The sequence below is a fragment of the Bufo gargarizans genome, chromosome 1 (genome assembly GCF_014858855.1).
Source record: "Bufo gargarizans isolate SCDJY-AF-19 chromosome 1, ASM1485885v1, whole genome shotgun sequence".
Lineage (NCBI taxonomy): Eukaryota > Metazoa > Chordata > Amphibia > Anura > Bufonidae > Bufo > Bufo gargarizans.
The window spans coordinates 679087757-679108494 of NC_058080.1; the positions used below are offsets into that span (position 1 = coordinate 679087757).

The 20738-nt window shown below is 44.1% G+C and overlaps 1 protein-coding gene across 2 annotated transcripts in view; it reads right to left on the reverse strand.

Annotated features, from left to right (window-relative positions):
- Positions 1-20738, reverse strand: part of RNF180 (ring finger protein 180) — a 166989-nt gene that overhangs the window by 98348 nt on the left and 47903 nt on the right. For both annotated transcript variants that reach the window (XM_044292368.1, XM_044292357.1), the window contains exons 3-4: positions 7427-7522; positions 2224-3102 (exon numbers count right to left, since the gene is read on the reverse strand). In XM_044292368.1, coding sequence (XP_044148303.1) covers positions 2224-3102; positions 7427-7522 — 975 coding nt within the window. The remainder of the gene's footprint in view (positions 1-2223; positions 3103-7426; positions 7523-20738) is intronic.

Here is a 20738-nt window from a genome sequence, read left to right on the forward strand (position 1 = left end):
GTAAAACCAGTATTTAGACAGAACGCATATAAACAAATGCAACACTACTGGCAGGTATTAGCATATGCATGTCAGATATACCTCACTATTACATCAGTAATCCCTTTACCTTTATCTTAATGCTTACAAAATCGCTAGCCTGTAACCCCAGTATTCTATGAGGCAGAATACTGAGCTGCCATGTAAAAGTCACAGTGGTATACTCGAGTTGTATTACTGTACATGGACAGCAATTCATCTGAACAACCGCCATGCAATACAACATATTCTCTGTAGCAGCTGCTAATCGTGTTGGCTGCAACTAATCGTGTTGGCTGCAATTCTGTGGGATAAGATGTCGTTTTCAATGAAACCATTATGGGGAACTATAACACCAGAGGTCTGTGCCTGATGGCATCTCTCTGCTCCTTCACTGCTGGCATGGCCGCTGGAAAAGTACTAGACTAGTCCACTTTACGCGGCATATGTGGCCTATCATTTCCTGCCTGAAATCCTCTTCTTGCCATCTGATCTTCCATGCCTGACCTCTTCCTGTTCACTGTATTGTACGTATTTGCCTGCTCTGACCATTGCCTGTTTACTGTACAGACTCTGTTCTTCCTGCCCCGACCTTTAGCCTATATATCAGACTGAACAAATTCTGCCTTTTCTGACCCTGGTTTGTCCCCTCATTCTGCCTTCCCCCTTTGGTGCCACACACAAATGCTTATTGACTATACCAAAAGGTAGCATCTCCTGCAGTGGAGAGCAGATCCCTGTATGGGGGTAAAAGGGTAAAGACCAGTAGTAGTCCTAAGCCAAATATTTTCAGTGACACAGTGGATCTACACCAACTACCCTGCATTTGCAAGGGCCCATGAGGCAGGGGATGTCCCATCCTTCTCTTAAACTGCCCAGATACCCTGGTCACTATTTATTGTGGAATCTACGGGGTAAAGAGCCCAGGATAAGGGTTAGCTCTGATCCCAGCCTTTATAGCGGGAGCCTTGCTTCAGTCAGTGGCAGGCTCAGGCAGCGTTTATGTGGCCCAATATTATCCCCACCTGTAGGGATGGAGCTAATACTGACTTCAAGAGTCTGATAAAATCAGAATTGTGCTTCACTGAAACAGTGGTTAAGCAAATACATTTTCATTAATCGCCTAACTGCTAAGCTAACAACTGAATGTGGGGCTACCATTCTGTGAGTTTTACCTTGGGGGAATTAGATCTCAGAAGGGGTTTAAGACAAATTAATATTTAAGAGTATAAGCAATATCACCCCCAAATAGTTAAATACGAAGTTCATTTTTGCTGCATCCCTATGTCACAAATAGCGATGAGCGGCAGGGGCAATATTCGAATTGGCAATATTTTGCGAATATTCATCATATATTCGCGAATTCGCATTTATTTTCTTAATTGTGAAAATCGTCAATGTAAGAAGCATGTATTGCGCGAGCAATACAGGCGTTGGTCACTGTTGCTACATTTTTCAAGCTGCTAGAAGTTTCCCGAGAGTGGAGAAAATGGTTGGCACGGCAGAACATTACAATAGCTTTATATGCAGATAGAGTGCTCCAATATATTCGCTATTGCGCAAATAGGCAATTAATGATGCACATATTTTTGCGCAATACGTGCAACTTCACATTTTAGCAGGTCTGACTACATATTACTGATTGGTGCACTTTGTATTGTTGTGAACTTGTAACATCACAGCACTATGTCTGCAGCATGTATGTATGGGCAGCAGAACCTATCACACTACCTAACACACTGCACTGCAACAGCTACACTATATCAGGATATAACCTACACTGACTATCTCCCACTAACTATCTGTAATATATATATATATAAGCTAACAAACTATCTGATGCAATGAGTGGAAAGCACAGAGCACAGCAATGACACTGCTCTCTCTCAGAACTCCATAAAACTACAGAAAATGGCTTTTGGGAGGTTCTTATATAGTAAGGGGTAGGCAACATTCCTATTGGTTCCTAGGGATGTTGCTAAGCTCAGATAAAGACATTGCAGCCTTCTCATTGGCCCACAAGCAAGAAGGAAGGTTACTGATGGAAAAAGAAATCTAGAATATTTGAGAATACGAATATATAGCACTATATTCTACATCTTCGCGAATTCTCAAAGTGGCGATATTCAATTCGGAAATTTGAATATTCTCGCCCAACACTAGTCATAAACAATACAGTATGTTTAAGGGCTAGACCATCTTTACCTGTTTCTGCCCAAGTAGCCACTTATCTCGCTTCTTTTGCTTTCTTCTCAGGTTCTTCAGTCTGTTAATTTCTCTCTTGTTTAAGCGTTGGTTGACGAAAGTCGAGTTGGGGAGTGTTGGCTGCATAATCTGAGTAGGAACCTCTGGGGTCATGATACTTTCTCCTCCAGGTGTTATTCTCACAGGAGTGATGGGCACCTCAGATGAAGAAGGGTCTGTACTTTTTTCAAGACGTGAAACACCAGGATCATCTCTGAGGTTAAATGTTTCTCTAGCACTTAGTTTTACAGTTCTTGGTGGAGCTTCAAACATATGACGATTAGTTTTATTAGAACCAGCAGCGGCTGAACTCAGTAATGGAACATATGATCTTTGCTTTACAGTAGAGGCCCATTTCATGTTTATATGAGGCTTAAGTGGTAGTTTTTCTGTAGACTCCCAGTCTAAGCTATACGATTTTCTATGAAGCACATTTCTATTACAGTTTGCCTTTCGTTCCTGTAATACTGAGTTGTAGTTCTTAACATTGAAGGTGATGCAAGGTCTTTCACCACTTGGCTCAAAGTACTTGTCATGTTTAGGCACCTCAAGGCACAGAGCATCCACTAATGTCCCAGCCACATATCTGTCCATGATCCAGTTTCTCTTGTGATGTTCTGCCATCCCTTTTTTGAATTTCTTGTCAAAATGTGTAGAAATTTTAGAGGCAGATGAAGCTTGGCATGGTGTTTTCACAGCAACGTCCACATCAATTTTGCTCTTACAAAGACGTATGACTGCAAGCCTGCCACAGGAGCATTTGGTGCTGTGAACAAAGTTAAAGGCCCCGAGACGTGTTCTGCAATATGGACAGTGCAGCTTACCAGCCGTCCAGTGTTCCTGAAAGTAAGGAAGAGTTGGGCAGGTCATCCTATACTATGACACAATAGTACTGCAACAAAGCTTTGTTTCACAACAAAACAAACCTCTTTCCTCATGTGCTTTATGTGAAATACAAGCTCGTCAGCAAATTTTCAATGAGCTTAAAAAGAGAAATACTTAGCTACATAGACGCTCCTAGAAAAAGGCTTTACAATGTTAGTACAGGCCATGTCCTACAACAAGATAAAGACATTCTGTGTAAAGCCCCCACTATTTAGTATGGAAAATATGTGACTAAGTGAATAAGAGACCGGGTGTAACACACACAGAACTTATATTGTCATACATCATAGACCATCTTATAAGGATTGTATAATCTGGAAATATCATATTATGTAAAGTGTACCTGTAGTTTCAGAAAGGGCCGGCGTTGGGGGGGAAGGGCAAACTGGGCAATTGCCCAGGACCCCTATCGTATAAGGGGCCCCCTGCTTCAGTGCTGATGTTCAGCTGAACGTCTGTGAAAGCGAGTGGGCGGACAGTTGAACAGCTGCACTTTACAATCCAAGGTAAAATTACCACAGTGCTGACAGCTCCGGACACCAGCAGCGCCTTCTACTAGAGCTGTAGGACCTGCGATGATGTCACATGCAGGAGGTGGTGCTCAGCATTGAAAAGGGGATGAAGGACCTGCGATGACCTCATCATCATGTGACCAGAACAGGAGGCGGAGCTCAGCATTGCAGTAAAGCAATGAAGAAAAAGACCAGCGATGCATGGCTAGAAGTGAAGGATGGATTAAATGTAAGAGCCAGGGAAATGCTGGGGGTTGTAGTCCTCTCCTATTATACCTCCTGTTATTTACTATTAGAGTACATAACAAGAGGAGGTATGAGGAGAGGATTACAACTCCCAGCATGTCCAGCTTGTTATGTAATATCAGAGTACATTACAAGAGGCTGTATAAGAGGATGTATAAGAGGAGAGGACTACAACTCTCAACATGTCAGGCCCTTATGTAATATCAGGGTACATTACAACACCTGGATATGCTGGGAGTTGTAGTCCTCGTCTCCTTTAATGTACTCTGATATTACATAATAACGATTTGGACATGCTGGGAGTTGTAGTCCCATCCTCTTATACGTCCCCCTGTATTGTGCTCTGATATTAAAATTGCTTAGACATGCTACCCATCAAGGGGGGGCGCACTGATGGCCATACAACTTTACAAGCCTCAGGCCGCTAGGCCTCAAGCCTGTGAGGCATTAGAACAGTGCAAGAAGCTGCAATAACATCAAAGAAACCTCCTGTGCTGGGTCTCTCATGATGACATAGTCACGTGAGGTGAGGTCATTGGGGCGACATGCATCAGGACGCAGCAACACAAGCCACAAATAATACTGTGGTGTGCATTGCAGACAGCGGTGGGGGGACGGGAGTGAGTTTTTGTTTTTTTTACACTAAATGTCAGCACTGCTGGCGGCACCAGGAAAAGAGGAAGGATATCATTATATATACCGGGCACCACTGGGTAAGAATGGAAAATGCATAATATACTGCCACTACGGGGGGAACATTATATATATACTGGCACTATGTGGGGAGCATTATATATTGGGACTAGTGGGGGGCACTACAGGGTGACATTAGAGTCACTGGGAGCATTATGGTTAAATTATTACTACTAGAGTACTATAGGGGCAATATTATTATTTGATGCAATATTGAGGGCATTGCTACTATCTTGGGGCAGGGGCGTAGCTATAGGGGGTGCAGAGGTAGCAGTCGCTACCGGGCCCAGGAGCCTGAGGGGGCCCAAAGGCCCTTGTGCCACATAAGACACTGGCATTATAGAAAGTGCATGCTGGTCAATTTACACCTCTGGCTGGAGGGAAGGGGTTAGGTCAAGAATTTGGCATGAGGGGGTGCCCTTTCAATGTTTGCCTTAGGCAGCAGGAAGGCTACGTGCTCCCCTGCCCCTTGCCAACAACCACTGAGGGAAGGGGGGCCCAAGCTGAACTCTTGCACCAGGGCCCATGAGCTTTTAGCTGCGCCCCTGTCTTGGGGAGTATTATCACTATTGGGGCACTATTAATAATGAGGGCAGTGTGGGTTTATGGTATAGTATAGTGTTTGTGGACATGGGGGGAGAATAGCAGACACAGTATTAGTAGTAGCTTCGAGAGGTTCTCCAGGTTTTTTCCATATTGGTGACCTATCCTCAAGATAGGTCATTCATTTCAGATTGGCAGGGGTCCGACACCCGGCACCCCCTACGATCAGTTGTTTGAGGAGACGGCGTTCGCTGTGCGCACGTTCCATCTCCCTTCTCTCTTCCTGCTCTGCTGCTGTATGTCTAAGGGACAGCAACAGTGAACAGCACATGCCGTCTCCTAAAACAGCTGATCGGTGTGGGTGCTGGGGGACAGAATGTGTTTTTAGCACATTATTACAAGATTTGGGGCCCCACTTTAGATTTTGCCGAGGACCACATTTTGTCTAAAACCGGCCCTGGTTTCAGGAAACTTCTGACATACTGTAGAGTCATAGTGACACGTGAAAAGTTTTGATCTCTGGGGGTCAAGATGCTAAGATTCCCAACGATGGGCGAAACGAAAAGGCAGAAGCGCTTAGTTAAGCACTACACCCCTTTGGCTTTGATGGGTAGAGATGAGCAAAGTCTTGGAAAATTCGATTTGGCTTCTTTGCCGAATTTTACAAAATAATTAGCTTAGTGACGAATTACTTTGTCACAAAGCGCATTTCTTTGTAAGTAGTGGGTGCAAATGACAGGGAACGGCTATTGCGCCACTCCTCGTCAGTGAACCCCTCAGATGCTGTGTTCATTGCTGACCGCGGCATCTGACATTAATATTAAAGTGTAAAATAAAAAAAATTAATAAATCATACTTACCTCATCCATTTGATCGCGAAGAGCCTGTCGTTGCCATCTTGATTGAAGATTCAGTGCAAAATCTTGGGTGGCCCGTGATAATGTCATACGTTGGCATATGTGGTGATGCCATACACCACTGTGCATGGAATTTTGCACAGGATCTTTAATCAAGATGGTGGTGGCTGACTCTTCACGTTCAAACTGATGAGGCAAATTTTTCTACTTTTTTTACTGAAAAATCAGGGAAATCGATTTGTTACCACAAAGCACGAGAAAATTCGGCTTTGCGGCAAATAGAATTATCCCTGAAATTCAGATTCATTCAAGACTCGCGGTGGGCTTTGCTCATGAGAGATGTAAGCAGAGCCCAAACACCACTAGCCCTACCGCTCCGAGGATCAGCCGAGCACAGCCGATCACAGCCAACAGGGCACAGGGTTCAACTGCGTGCTTCTGGCTCTTCATTTCATAGATTGGGGGGGTCTCAACACCCAAATGCCCACTGATCAAATACTGTACTTTGACATGTCACTATGGCATGTTAGAATATTTCTGACACTGCATGTGCGCTTTAAACACTGTTTTTTTTTTTACATGTATATTTGGTTTGTCATTTTTGATGCTTTCTTTGTGTGACTATCCACGTAAAAATTTCTTGAAATATTGCCGTTTTTGCAATGGCCAATAGACCAGTCACAAATATGCTACCTGTTTTCTGCAGCTCACTTCTTAGCTTTGCTGTGTAGACTGGATAAGTATAATTGTTTCATTATCTCTGTATTTAGCCATATTAAAGAGATGATCTCTTAAAGCAATGCTTCTAGATAAGAATACCACATGGCACGCTATGGAACCTGGGACAAAAAAAAATAAAAAAATAAAAGCATACCCCTGCTTGCCTTATGAAGTCAGAGGCTATAAAGATATAGAGGGGTCCTATAAACTTATAGGGGCTGCCTTATGACAGCTCGGTACAGCCCTATCCAGGGGCGGACTGGGAACTTAAAGTGGCCCTGGAAAAAAACTAAAAGTGGCCCCAAATATCACAGTGCAGCACAAAATAGTACCTCAGCAGAACCAGGTACCACAGTGCAGCACAAAATACTGCCAAAATTAATGCTGAGAGCATTAGATCTTTATGTACCTGGATTTTGGCCAAGAGCAGGGCTTAGGTAGCCCTCTGGGCATCAGCCCACCCGGAAATTTCCCTGTAGTGTCCCTGGCCCCCTATATTGTACAGAACCCCAATATAGTCATGTGTATGAACCGTTCTCATGGGTCCTCTCCCTAATGGAGCTCACACTATAAATATTTCAAAATTAATCTATCAGTATGTTTTTGTAGTGGAGGAGGAACCAAAGAAAACCAGGGGAACCCACGCAAGCGCTATACCAAGGACAGATGTTGCCCTTGGTACAGTGCTAACCAATGCCAATACACTACCTTCTCAATCTCCTTTTTTATCCAGTTTGGACTTGCTTCAGCTTCTAGATGCCATATATTACAGGTCTCCTGAGATGGACATTGAATCTGAATTTCCTGCAAGAAAAAAAAATAGAAAAAAAAAATACTCTTTTAGACGTGGTAACACAAAGCAACATTGAAAACTACAAGTTCATATCAAAGCCACATCATATAATTAAGTACTTTAAAGATAAGCATGCTGGGCTGTCTAATCCTGAAAGTCTTTATTTTTTATTTTTTATTTTTGTATCCTTTAGAGAAGTTCTGACTTTAAACCTAATTAGAGATGGATTTGTGTTTTTTGAGATATGAAACAAGAAGGGATAAGTATTTGAGAGAGGTGGGCATAGCTCTTCTAAGCTGGAGTATGATGAAAGGGTCTGCTTGTCTGATTTCTGGAATTTATATAGCAAGAACATAACTAAGAGAATTTCACATTATATTAATTGGCATTCTCAATAAAACAGTATTGCTCTAACTACATCTAATTTAGTTAGTCATTCAAATATGATTTGGAGAAATGCTGAAGTTGGTGCTGGTAATCAATGTCAGTCAGGAATAAAGGATTAAAGCATGTTTTGCGTACATGATAAATCGAGAAAAGGGCAATTCTTTTAGACCAGCATCCAGTCTCTTGCAGCAATCTGATCAGATCAGTGGCAGATGGTGTGAAGCGGCTGCGTAGGCAGGAATCACACATTTTACAACATACAATGAGAAGAATGAACAAGGTTTTGTCTGGTCAGCCATAACTAAGGGAGCTGTGCCTCCCTCTGCTGAATGAATAGGACTGTAAGGAAAAATATGTCCTTTTAACCCGCAGCAAGCCATTTTATAGACAATGATTTCAACGCGAAAACCTGACACAACTCCATTTTAAACCACATTGCATATAGACAAAAAGAACATCGCTGAAATAAGTACTATTGCCGCACAAGGCTGGATGCACACCCAGCACTTTAGATCTACGTGACCATTTTTACTGTTTATACACTACTAATGCATTGGCTTGATGGCTGTAGGTCATCAATAAGAGAATAGGAAGTGCTTTGCACTCATGGGGGAATGTATCAAGCTTGTTCCAAAACTTGCTACTTTTTGGCATTTTACACCACTTTTGAAAAGTTGTTTAAACCAGTTCAAGATCAGGGCATTTACCCCCCATTTTGTTAGCACATATGCCTGAAAAAAAATATTTTTTCTGCCGTTCAGTTATTTTAATAATTTTCCACCTTTTTTCGGTGATACATAGGGATTTATTTGTATTTCATTTTTATTTAAATTTTTTTATTTTTTTTACTTTTTATACGAGGTAAAAATGTAAAACAAAGGGAAAAATTCATATTTTTGAAAAAAAAAAATATATAGTAAAAGTGCAAATAAAATAATTGGTTTAAATTATGTCCCTTTTCTATAACAGTTATTTTGATATGGGGGATATAAAGTTATACGGTCATACTTCTTTTTTTTTTATACTCTGTGCCCCTTTTCCCCCCACTATGTCATACAAGACCTTTGGGGTGCATTCCACAGTAAATTTTTTGATTGCTGATTCCTCCTATAATGGGCTGACATAGCCATAGTTACAGGGGGAATTCAGCCACAGAGACATTGTATAAAGCTGTTCAGCTTCACTACAGAGTGCGATCTGGGTCTGTGAAGACCCAGCAGCTCATGCAGATGCCCAGCCCTTGACGATCATATGATCACTAGGACCAGAGCAGGAAGCAGCATTACTGCTTCCTGATCTGTATATAGATGGTGCTCATTGAGAGTTGTGTATACAGTGATGGGAAAGACAACATCGCTGCTTTGTCTAAGGGGAGCCCTGCTGTCACTGACAGCAGGCTCCTTGCTCCTGCAGCTGCACAATTAGAATGCCGCTACAGTCTCTGCAGGGATGTTCAGAAACTTATTTACTACTTGGTTGTTTTTAGTCAATGGACTATCCTGCAGCAGTTAAAAGGGATCTTGCTTAGGTATGGTGATTTATTTTATGCTAGATTTATTACTACAACTTTTTAGTTACACTTTACTACACTATAGTACAAAGTGGCCTATTTACAGTTCAGCAGTGCAGTTATATGTTCTAAAGCCTTCTTTGGCGTGTATTAGTGGAAAAAAGAAGGGCTTATTAGCTGTTGTGTGGTGAAGTGAGAAAGTTACAGACTTTTTTTGGGGTGTTTTAATTTGCTTTTTATTAATTTATTTGATCTAACAGTATGTTAGACAGAGAAGTGCCAGGCCCTGCACAGGGGAATGGCAAAGGCCTAAATGTTTCTGGCCCAGGCACAGGTGGCAGCAGAGTAAGGGGGCGTGGCAGCAGGAGTCACAGCAAGAGGCCTGAGCTCCCGATGTTATCTAGCAGTCGTGTCTTGACCAGCTACCCAGCGGTTCTTGAATGGTTGACTCGGTCATCCACTTTGTCCCAAGTGACATCAGACACCCCCAGCCAAGAGTCGTGGGTTCGTCAGACATAACCCTTAGTTGCCATGGCCCAGGAGCAGGCCATGTGTCCTCACCTGTCCTCAACCTGCCTCTGTCCTTTTCTGCTCCCTCATCCAGACAAGTATTATATGCTGTGGGCTCAGCTCTACTATACAGCAAGGACGAGCTATTAGAGGACAGTGAGCAGCTACCGGCCAGCCAAGATGTGGAGGAGACATCCAGTGGCATGGGAGCTGGTGTTGTGAGCGGTCAGGGTCCTAACCCAGAGACCATTGAGGAGGACATCAGTGATGTGCAGTCAGTACTCAATGATGATTATGTAGCTGATCGCACTTGGGAGCAAGGTGAATTAGGGGCTTCATCATCATCAGATGAAAAGGGTAGCAGCTTGCCCGTGAGGCAGAGGCGGAGCCAACAAGTCAGTAGCGTGGCCGGGAGTCAGCAGGGAGGCAGCAGTGGGAGGTTGGGAGCCAAACTTGCCCGGGGTTGACCACCAGCTTTGCAGGAGCCTACCTGCCCAGAAAGTAGTGGTGCAGGGGTTCACGGAAGCAACGGTGGTAGTAGTCAGTCAGTGCGAAGTGTTGGTGGTAAAATCACCTACTCGGTGATGTGGTAGTTTTTTGTTTAGCCGCTGGAGTAGGTGAACATAGCCATTTGTAGAATCTGTGGGCAGAAGGTGAAGCGTGGCCAGGGTGCCAATGTTGGCACCACGGCCCTGCGTCAACATTTGCAGCCTACCACATTTGTCACCATAAAGTGGCTTGGGAGAACCGTGGCTCCGATGTGGTGGTCCTGCCTGCCGCAGCAACTTCTGCATCACCCAGTGGCACGCACCCGATTTCAGGCAGTCAAGGCTCCACCACCTCAGCCGAAGGGAGCTGTCTGTCCTTCCCATCATCTGCTGGTCCTGATGCTCCTGCTCCTCCTCCTAGTCAGTCATTTCGTCAGCAATCGATCCCGGAAGCAATTGCCAAGAGACAACAGTATGCGTGCACTGATCCAACGGCGCAGAAGCTGAATGTGTTCCTGGCCAAGTTTCTAGTGCTGCAGTCCCTCCCTTTCCAAGTGGTGGACTCTGCACCTTTCAGAGAACTGATGACTTATGCCTAGCCAAGGTGGAGAGTCCCAAGCCATCATTTATTTTCCAAAAAGGCAGTATCAGCCCTGCATGCGTATGTAGAACAGAAGGTGGGCCAGTCCTTGAGCCTGTCGGTGTCTGACAAAGTGCACAGCAGCACAGACGTGTGGAGCTGTAACTATGGTCAGGGCAATACATGTCCTTTAAAGCCCACTGGGGGAATGTAGTTCCTGCAAAGCCACACCAGCAACTTGGCAAGGTGATGCCGCTTCTGCCTCCACGTTCTCATGCCGTTAGTCTGATGACAATGTCTGCCTCTGCCTCCTCATCCTCCACCATGTCATCAGCCTCCACTGCAGGGACAATTCACAGTGCCCCTCCAGCAGACCACATGTGCAGGGCACGGGGGTGTCACGCTGTTCTGCACCTCGTTTGTCTGGAAGAACTGAGTCACATGGGAGGAACTGCTCCGTGTCATTCATCAAGAAATCGGATCGTGGCTTTCTCTGCGACAACTCAAAATTGGAACAATAGTGACCGACAACGGGAAGAACATGGTGTTGGCGCTGCGTAAAGGCTGAGCTATGCGCTCTGCATGGCACATGTGATCAATCTGGTTGTCAAGTGGTTCCTGAAGTCTTCCACCCATCTGCAAGACATCCTAAAAATGGCCAGGAAACTTTGCATGCACTTCAGTCACTCGTACACTGCAAAGCACACCCTCCTTGAGCTGCAGCGGCAGAACGGCATCCCCCAACATAGGCTGATATGTGGAATTTCCATACGTTGGAATTCCACCCTCCATATGTTGGACCGACTTTAAGAACAGAGAAAGGCCATAAACGATTTCTTGATGATCCAAGCGGACAGGAGTACTCCCCTGTTTAACGTCGATGTCAGCCAGTGGCCGCTCATGCGTGACAATTGCCGTTTGCTCAGGCCCTTTGAGGAGGCCACGTTATTTGTTAGTCACCAGGACTATGGGATGAACAACATCATTCCACTGCTTCATGTCCTGGCACAGATGCTGAAAAATATGGCTGGTCAGGGGACTGGAGACGTGACACCTAGATCTCACGGCAACATGAGCCCTGTGGGGTCTGAACTGGAGTAGGAAGAGGACATTGGAGCACAAGCAATGTGTGGCGAAATGGGTAGTTTTTCTTCACAGGTGACAGGAGAGGAGAAGCAGGAGCAGCTAGAGCAGCTTCAGGGCAATGAGGAAGATGAGTCAGAGGACCCAGACACAACGTGGCATTATGCAGTGGAGATGGAGGCAGGGAGTCCCTCTGAGTCACTTTCACAAATAGCCCGATGCATGCTCACTTGCTTGCGTAGAAACAGCTGAATTGTCAGCATTCGGCAGAGGGATGACTTCTGCCTCTCCACCTTGTTGGACTCTCGCTACTGGTCCAAAATGGGGGCCTTTTTTTACACCCGCTGAGAGGGAGGACAAACTGAACTACTATGTAGTCAGTTGGCTGCTGCCCATCTGCGCCATCGTCCATCCTCTTGCAGGTATGAGCGGGGGGACCCTCTGCGCTCACGTTCCTCTGCCATGGCTGCTGTGGCAGGGTGGGGGGGGTAGGAGTAGTTCCAGCTCCATCAGCAGCAACTTGAGTCTAGAGTATCTGATTAGCAGCTTTCTTCACCCGCCTAGTGAAGAAACTACTCACCAGCAGCAGCAGCTATACCTGAAGCAGGACCTGAACCAGCAGGTGGTGGCATACTTGGACAGCACCCTGCCACCCCACATTGAAGATCTGCTGGACTACTGGGCAGCCAAACGGGATTTGTGGCCACAACTAGCAGAGTTTGCCCTGGAAAAGATGTCCTGCCTGGCCAGTAGTGTGGCATCAGAGCGGGTGTTTAGCGTGGCCATAGCTACCCCAAGAAGAACTCGCCTGTCCACCCAAAATGTGGAGAGACTGACCTTTGCCAAGATGAATCAGCCAGGATTTCCACCCACCAATGCCTGATGCATCAGACTAGATCATTCATGGTGCCACACCAACATTTTGACAAAAGAGACCGGTTTATTCTAGCTACCTTTCTCAGCTACTATTCTGATGCAGCCACCCGCCTGATGCCACACATCTGATGCCAAGCGCTTCTTCCTTCACCCACCATCTTCAGCTGGTACTCGTAAGGCCACCCACCTCCCCACTCTGTCACTGGGTCACTCTGTGGCCTCCTGATGCTGCTGCCACCTCCTCACTATGTCACCGGGTCACTTTGTGGTCTCCTGATGCTGCTGCCACCTCCACACTATGTCACCTTTCCACTCTGTGGTCTCCTGATGCTGCTGTCACCTCCATACGGTCACCTTGCCACTCTGTTGCCTCCTGATGCTGCTGTTGCCACCTTAACACTGTCATTGAACTACTCTGTGGTTTCCTCATTCTGCTGCTGCTGCTACTACCACCTCCACACTGTCATTGTGCCACTCTGTGGTCTCCTGATACTGCTGCTACCACCTCCACACTCTGTCATTGGGCCACTCTGTGGCCTTCTGATGCTGCTGCCACCTCCACACTGTCATTGTGCTGCTCTGTGGTGTTCTGATGCTGCTGCCAGCTCCAGACTCTGTCATTTGGCCACTCTGTGGTCTCCTCATGTTGCTTCCACCTCACCACTATGTCATAGGGCCACTCTGTGGACTTTTCATGCTGTTCCCACTCTCCCCACTTCATGACTAGGTCACTATTTTGCCTTTCGGCCTGGCTGACATCATCATTTATTTGACCCTTCTTCTGATCTGTCAGAAGGAAGGAAAAATGAGACGCACAACTGATCCTGTCTATGTAACAGCTGTAAGGCCTGCATGACATGGTCCCTATTTTGCATCAGAATTGGTTTATGATTTGGTAGCCAAAAGCAATACTGATGGATAACTGACCAAATGCTGACAGCGAATTCTCCACAGACAGGATCCGTTTTTTGGGGGTAATTGTTCTGACGGATCAGAGGAAGGGCAAAATAATCAGTGACGTCAACATAAACTTACGGTTGAAACCCACTCCACTCTGTCGGGGGAACTCTACTTGTATAAGCGTTTAATAGAACAGGTTCTGTAGAAATCTATGTGGAATCAGTGTAAAAGGAGTGTGCTCTTTCACGCTATAGTAAGATCTTGGGCCTCTGCATGGTTCTTCATACCTGGCGCTAACATTGACCTGTAAGGCTGAGTTCACACTTCAGTTATTTGGTCAGTTTTGGCCCAGTAACTGCCCAAATAAGTGAAATGAGCAGTAATTCTAAGAGTGACGCCTGTCATAGGGAGTCTACCACAGCAGACTCCCTACGCGTGTTACTGCAAGGCACAGTGTTCTACACCACTATAAAGGATCTATGCAGCCAGGAAATAGCAGTTTTCTAACGTGATTCGCCACAAATAAATTCGAATCAAACCAAATTTTTTCGGAAAATTCGTCGAACCAGCTGAATACAATTTTTGAGAAAGTCGCTCATCTCTAGTGTTCTCTATACAGTACAAATAACCTGTTACCTTCATTCTCTGGGTCAGAACGATTACAGAGATACCACATTTATATAGTTTATCTCGTGTTTTAATGCTAAATAATAAAAACTTGCATTGCCCTATTCTGACACCCATAACTTTTTTATATTTAAAGGATAACTGTCGTATTTTTTGGGGGGGAGTATAGGATTGTGGTGATTAATATCACCTTGGTGGCCCTATTTCAACTTTTCACTGTGTATTCAATTACCCCTTAATTCCATATTTTTGTTCCCTGTAATGCCTTTTTTTTTACCTGTGCTTAAAATAGGGTTGCTAGGCATGGTCCGTCTATCTGTTGAAGGACGGAGGACGCAGAAGCACGCAGCGTGCAAGGTCACATTACTGACAGCCAGGGACTGTAAGTAAATTATTAAAGCCAGGTCCTCCCCAGCAGCTGATAACAGTGCCTGGGCTGTGTGCACTTCTCCCTGTCCCTGCGCTTGGCAGACGCTCCCTCACTCAGCAGACTTGGAGAAGTAGAGTTGGAGCAGCGCACAACAGGGAAGGGAGATCTGCCATCTGCACAGTGTATAAATGAAAGCAACATGTGGTAAGAGGACCCCTTTGTGCTGCAGGAGATTAACCCTTTAGGGGGGAGGGCTCTGGTTACTGACACTTTTGGGGGCTATTGTTACTGGCTAGTGCATGTGAGGAGCTCAATGCATTGTGGGTAGTGAGGGCAGGTGGGATTAGCCTCAGGGTGAGGGCAGTGGCGGCCATCTTAACTGAATAGTGAAATTGCAGTTTTATGCAGACTGGTTGCTAAGGGCTGAATCTTATTAAATATGGGGTAAGTCAGTCTAATAGTAACTGATTCTGGAATATCATGTTATTAGTAATTACATATATGACAATTGAAATTAGGGTCTAAGTGTGACAGTTATTCTTTAAGTCTAAGGAGCTATGTGAGGGCTCATTTCCTTTGTGGGTAATCTGTTATTTTTATTGATACCATGTAGTGTGTTTGACTTTTTATTTTAAAAAAATTGGCAGGTGAAGCAACCAAAAAATGATGAACTGGGCATTATGATAATTTTTTAACATTACGGTATTTACTATATGAGATAAATATATGTGATAAATATTTTTTATATTTTAATAGTATATGCATTTTGGGATATGTTGATACATAAAATCTTTATGATTTTTTTGCTTACTTTTACTCTTAATATGGGAAAAGGGGGTGATTTAATATTTTTTTATATATATTTAAAAAGTTTTTAAAACTTATTTTTTTCAATAATTTCAAGTCACCCTAGGGGACTTTACTAAGCAATTGTCTTATTGCTTCCCCCACAGACTGTAAGGATTTAACACTGCCGCATATTGGACATTCGCTATGCTCCTATGAAATACTGCCATAGGCAGGGCTCCACACGAACTTCACTGTGGCAGGCATTCGGGGCCTTCATAAGGACCGAGGCCGCCACAGAAACCTAATAACTCCCTAAATCTCGGCATAGGGGAGGCATTCGGGCTCTGGGAGCGATGTACTGCTTAGATGTTGTGGTCACAACTAGGGATGAGCGAACTCGAACTGTATAGTTCGGGTTCGTACCGAATTTTGGGGTGTCCGTGACACGGACCCGAACCCGGACATTTTCGTAAAAGTCCGGGTTCGGGTTCGGTGTTCGTCGCTTTCTTGGCGCTTTTGTGACGCTTTCTTGGCGCTTTTTGAAAGGCTGCAAAGCAGCCAATCAACAAGCGTCATACTACTTGCCCCAAGAGGCCGTCACAGCCATGCCTACTATTGGCATGGCTGTGATTGGCCAGAGCACCATGTGACCCAGCCTCTATTTAAGCTGGAGTCACATAGCGCCGCCCGTCACTCTGCTCTGATTAGCGTAGGGAGAGGTTGCGGATGCGACAGTAGGGCGAGATTAGGCAGATTAACTCCTCCAAAGGACTTCACTTGATTAATCGATCGATCTGCAGCTGTGCATCATTGAGCTGCTGAAATTCAAATGCTCACTCACTGTTTTTAGGCTGCCCAGACCGTTTGTCAGTCACTTTTTTCTGGGGTGATCGGCGGCCATTTTGTGTCTTGTGCGGTGCTGCGACCAAGTGCATCCAAGCTGCGACCAAGTGCATTTAACCCTCAATGGTGTGGTTGTTTTTTGGCTAAAGCCTACATCAGGGTGAAGCTGTCACACCAAGTTCATTTAACCAGCAATAGTCTGTTCATTTTTTTGGCCATATACTAAATCAGGGGCAAGCTGCGCCTGTCACCAAGTGCATTTAACCCTCAATGGTGTGGTTGTTTTTTGGCTAAAGCCTACATCAGGGTGAAGCTGTCACACCAAGTGCATTTAACCAGCAATAGTCTGTTCATTTTTTGGCCATATACTACATCAGGGGCAAGCTGCGCCCGTCACCAAGTGCATTTAACCCTCAGTAGTGTGGTGCGTCAAGCTGTGACACCAAGTGCATTTAACCAGCAATAGTCTGTTCATTTTTTGGCCATATACTAAATCAGGGGCAAGCTGCGCCCGTCACCAAGTGCATTTAACCAGCAATAGTGTGGTTATTTTTTGGCCATATCCCAGTCTAATTCTGTCACTAAATCCATACCGGTCACCCAGCGCCTAAATACTAGGCCTCAAATTTATATCCCGCTAAATCTCTCGTTACCGCTGTCCTGTTGTGGCTGGGAAAGTTATTTAGTGTCCGTCAAAGCACATTTTTTGTTCTGGGTTGAAGTACAATTCCCAATTTAGCAATTTCATAATTTAGTGGTTCCTGCTATATCAGAGCTATTTGAAATCTATCCCTAAAAGGGTATATAATATTCAAGGTGCACATTGGGTCATTCAGAATAACTTCACACACACCCGCTACTGTGTATTTCCAAGTCTAATTCTGTCACTAAACCCATACCTGTCACCCAGCGCCTAAATACTAGGCCTCAAATTTATATCCTGCTAAATCTCTCGTTACCGCTGTCCTGTTGTGGCTGGGAAAGTTATTTAGTGTCCGTCAAAGCACATTTTTTGTTCTGGGTTGAAATACAATTCCCAATTTAGCAATTTCATAATTTAGTGGTTTCTGCTATATCAGAGCTATTTGAAATCTATCCCTAAAAGGGTATATAATATTCAAGGTGCACATTGGGTCATTCAGAATAACTTCACACACACCCGCTACTGTGTATTTCCAAGTCTAATTCTGTCACTAAACCCATACCTGTCACCCAGCGCCTAAATACTAGGCCTCAAATTTATATCCTGCTAAATCTCTCGTTAACGCTGTCCTGTTGTGGCTGGGAAAGTTATTTAGTGTCCGTCAAAGCACATTTTTTGTTCTGGGTTTAAATACAATTCCCAATTTAACAATTTCATAATTTAGTGGTTTCTGCTATATCAGAGCTATTTGAAATCTATCCCTAAAAGGGTATATAATATTCAAGGTGCACATTGGGTCATTCAGAATAACTTCACACACACCCGCTACTGTGTATTTCCAAGTCTAATTCTGTCACTAAACCCATACCTGTCACCCAGCGCCTAAATACTAGGCCTCAAATTTATATCCTGCTAAATCTCTCGTTAACGCTGTCCTGTTGTGGCTGGGAAAGTTATTTAGTGTCCGTCAAAGCACATTTTTTGTTCTGGGTTGAAATACAATTCCCAATTTAGCAATTTCATAATTTAGTGGTTTCTGCTATATCAGAGCTATTTGAAATCTATCCCTAAAAGGGTATATAATATTCAAGGTGCACATTGGGTCATTCAGAATAACTTCACACACACCCGCTACTGTGTATTTCTAAGTCTAATTCTGTCACTAAACCCATACCTGTCACCCAGCGCCTAAATACTAGGCCTCAAATTTATATCCTGCTAAATCTCTCGTTAACGCTGTCCTGTTGTGGCTGGGAAAGTTATTTAGTGTCCGTCAAAGCACATTTTTTGTTCTGGGTTTAAATACAATTCCCAATTTAACAATTTCATAATTTAGTGGTTTCTGCTATATCAGAGCTATTTGAAATCTATCCCTAAAAGGGTATATAATATTCAAGGTGCACATTGGGTCATTCAGAATAACTTCACACACACCCGCTACTGTGTATTTCCAAGTCTAATTCTGTCACTAAACCCATACCTGTCACCCAGCGCCTAAATACTAGGCCTCAAATTTATATCCTGCTAAATCTCTCGTTAACGCTGTCCTGTTGTGGCTGGGAAAGTTATTTAGTGTCCGTCAAAGCACATTTTTTGTTCTGGGTTTAAATACAATTCCCAATTTAACAATTTCATAATTTAGTGGTTTCTGCTATATCAGAGCTATTTGAAATCTATCCCTAAAAGGGTATATAATATTCAAGGTGCACATTGGGTCATTCAGAATAACTTCACACACACCCGCTACTGTGTATTTCCAAGTCTAATTCTGTCACTAAACCCATACCTGTCACCCAGCGCCTAAATACTAGGCCTCAAATTTATATCCTGCTAAATCTCTCGTTAACGCTGTCCTGTTGTGGCTGGGAAAGTTATTTAGTGTCCGTCAAAGCACATTTTTTGTTCTGGGTTTAAATCCAATTCCCAATTTAACAATTTCATAATTTAGTGGTTTCTGCTATATCAGAGCTATTTGAAATCTATCCCTAAAAGGGTATATAATATTCAAGGTGCACATTGGGTCATTCAGAATAACTTCACACACACCCGCTACTGTGTATTTCCAAGTCTAATTCTGTCACTAAACCCATACCTGTCACCCAGCGCCTAAATACTAGGCCTCAAATTTATATCCTGCTAAATCTCTCGTTAACGCTGTCCTGTTGTGGCTGGGAAAGTTATTTAGTGTCTGTCAAAGCACATTTTTTGTTCTGGGTTGAAATACAATTCCCAATTTAGCAATTTCATAATTTAGTGGTTTCTGCTATATCAGAGCTATTTGAAATCTATCCCTAAAAAGGGTATATAATATTCAAGGTGCACATTGGGTCATTCAGAATAACTTCACACACACCCGCTACTGTGTATTTCCAAGTCTAATTCTGTCACTAAACCCATACCTGTCACCCAGCGCCTAAATACTAGGCCTCAAATTTATATCCTGCTAAATCTCTCGTTAACGCTGTCCTGTTGTGGCTGGGAAAGTTATTTAGTGTCCGTCAAAGCACATTTTTTGTTCTGGGTTGAAATACAATTCCCAATTTAGCAATTTCATAATTTAGTGGTTTCTGCTATATCAGAGCTATTTGAAATCTATCCCTAAAAGGGTATATAATATTCAAGGTGCACATTGGGTCATTCAGAATAACTTCACACACACCCGCTACTGTGTATTTCTAAGTCTAATTCTGTCACTAAACCCATACCTGTCACCCAGCGCCTAAATACTAGGCCTCAAATTTATATCCTGCTAAATCTCTCGTTAACGCTGTCCTGTTGTGGCTGGGAAAGTTATTTAGTGTCCGTCAAAGCACATTTTTTGTTCTGGGTTTAAATACAATTCCCAATTTAACAATTTCATAATTTAGTGGTTTCTGCTATATCAGAGCTATTTGAAATCTATCCCTAAAAGGGTATATAATATTCAAGGTGCACATTGGGTCATTCAGAATAACTTCACACACACACGCTTCTGTGCATTTCCAAGTCTAATTCTGTCACTAAATCCATACCGGTCACCCAGCGCCTAAATACTAGGCCTCAAATTTATATCCCGCTGAATTTGAATACAATACATTGGGCCAAATAATATATTTGTTGTTGTGGTGAACCATAACAATGAGAAAAACATCTAGTAAGGGACGCGGACGTGGACATGGTCGTGGTGGTGTTAGTGGACCCTCTGGTGCTGGGAGAGGACGTGGCCGTTCTGCCACATCCACACGTCCTAGTGTACCAACTACCTCAGGTCCCAGTAGCCGCCAGAATTTACAGCGATATATGGTGGGGCCCAATGCCGTTCTAAGGATGGTAAGGCCTGAGCAGGTACAGGCATTAGTCAATTGGGTGGCCGACAGTGGATCCAGCACGTTCACATTATCTCCCACCCAGTCTTCTGCAGAAAGCGCACAGATGGCGCCTGAAAACCAACCCCATCAGTCTGTCACATCACCCCCATGCATACCAGGGAAACTGTCTCAGCCTCAAGTTATGCAGCAGTCTCTTATGCTGTTTGAAGACTCCGCTGGCAGGGTTTCCCAAGGGCATCCACCTAGCCCTTCCCCAGCGGTGAAAGACATAGAATGCACTGACGCACAACCACTTATGTTTCCTGATGATGAG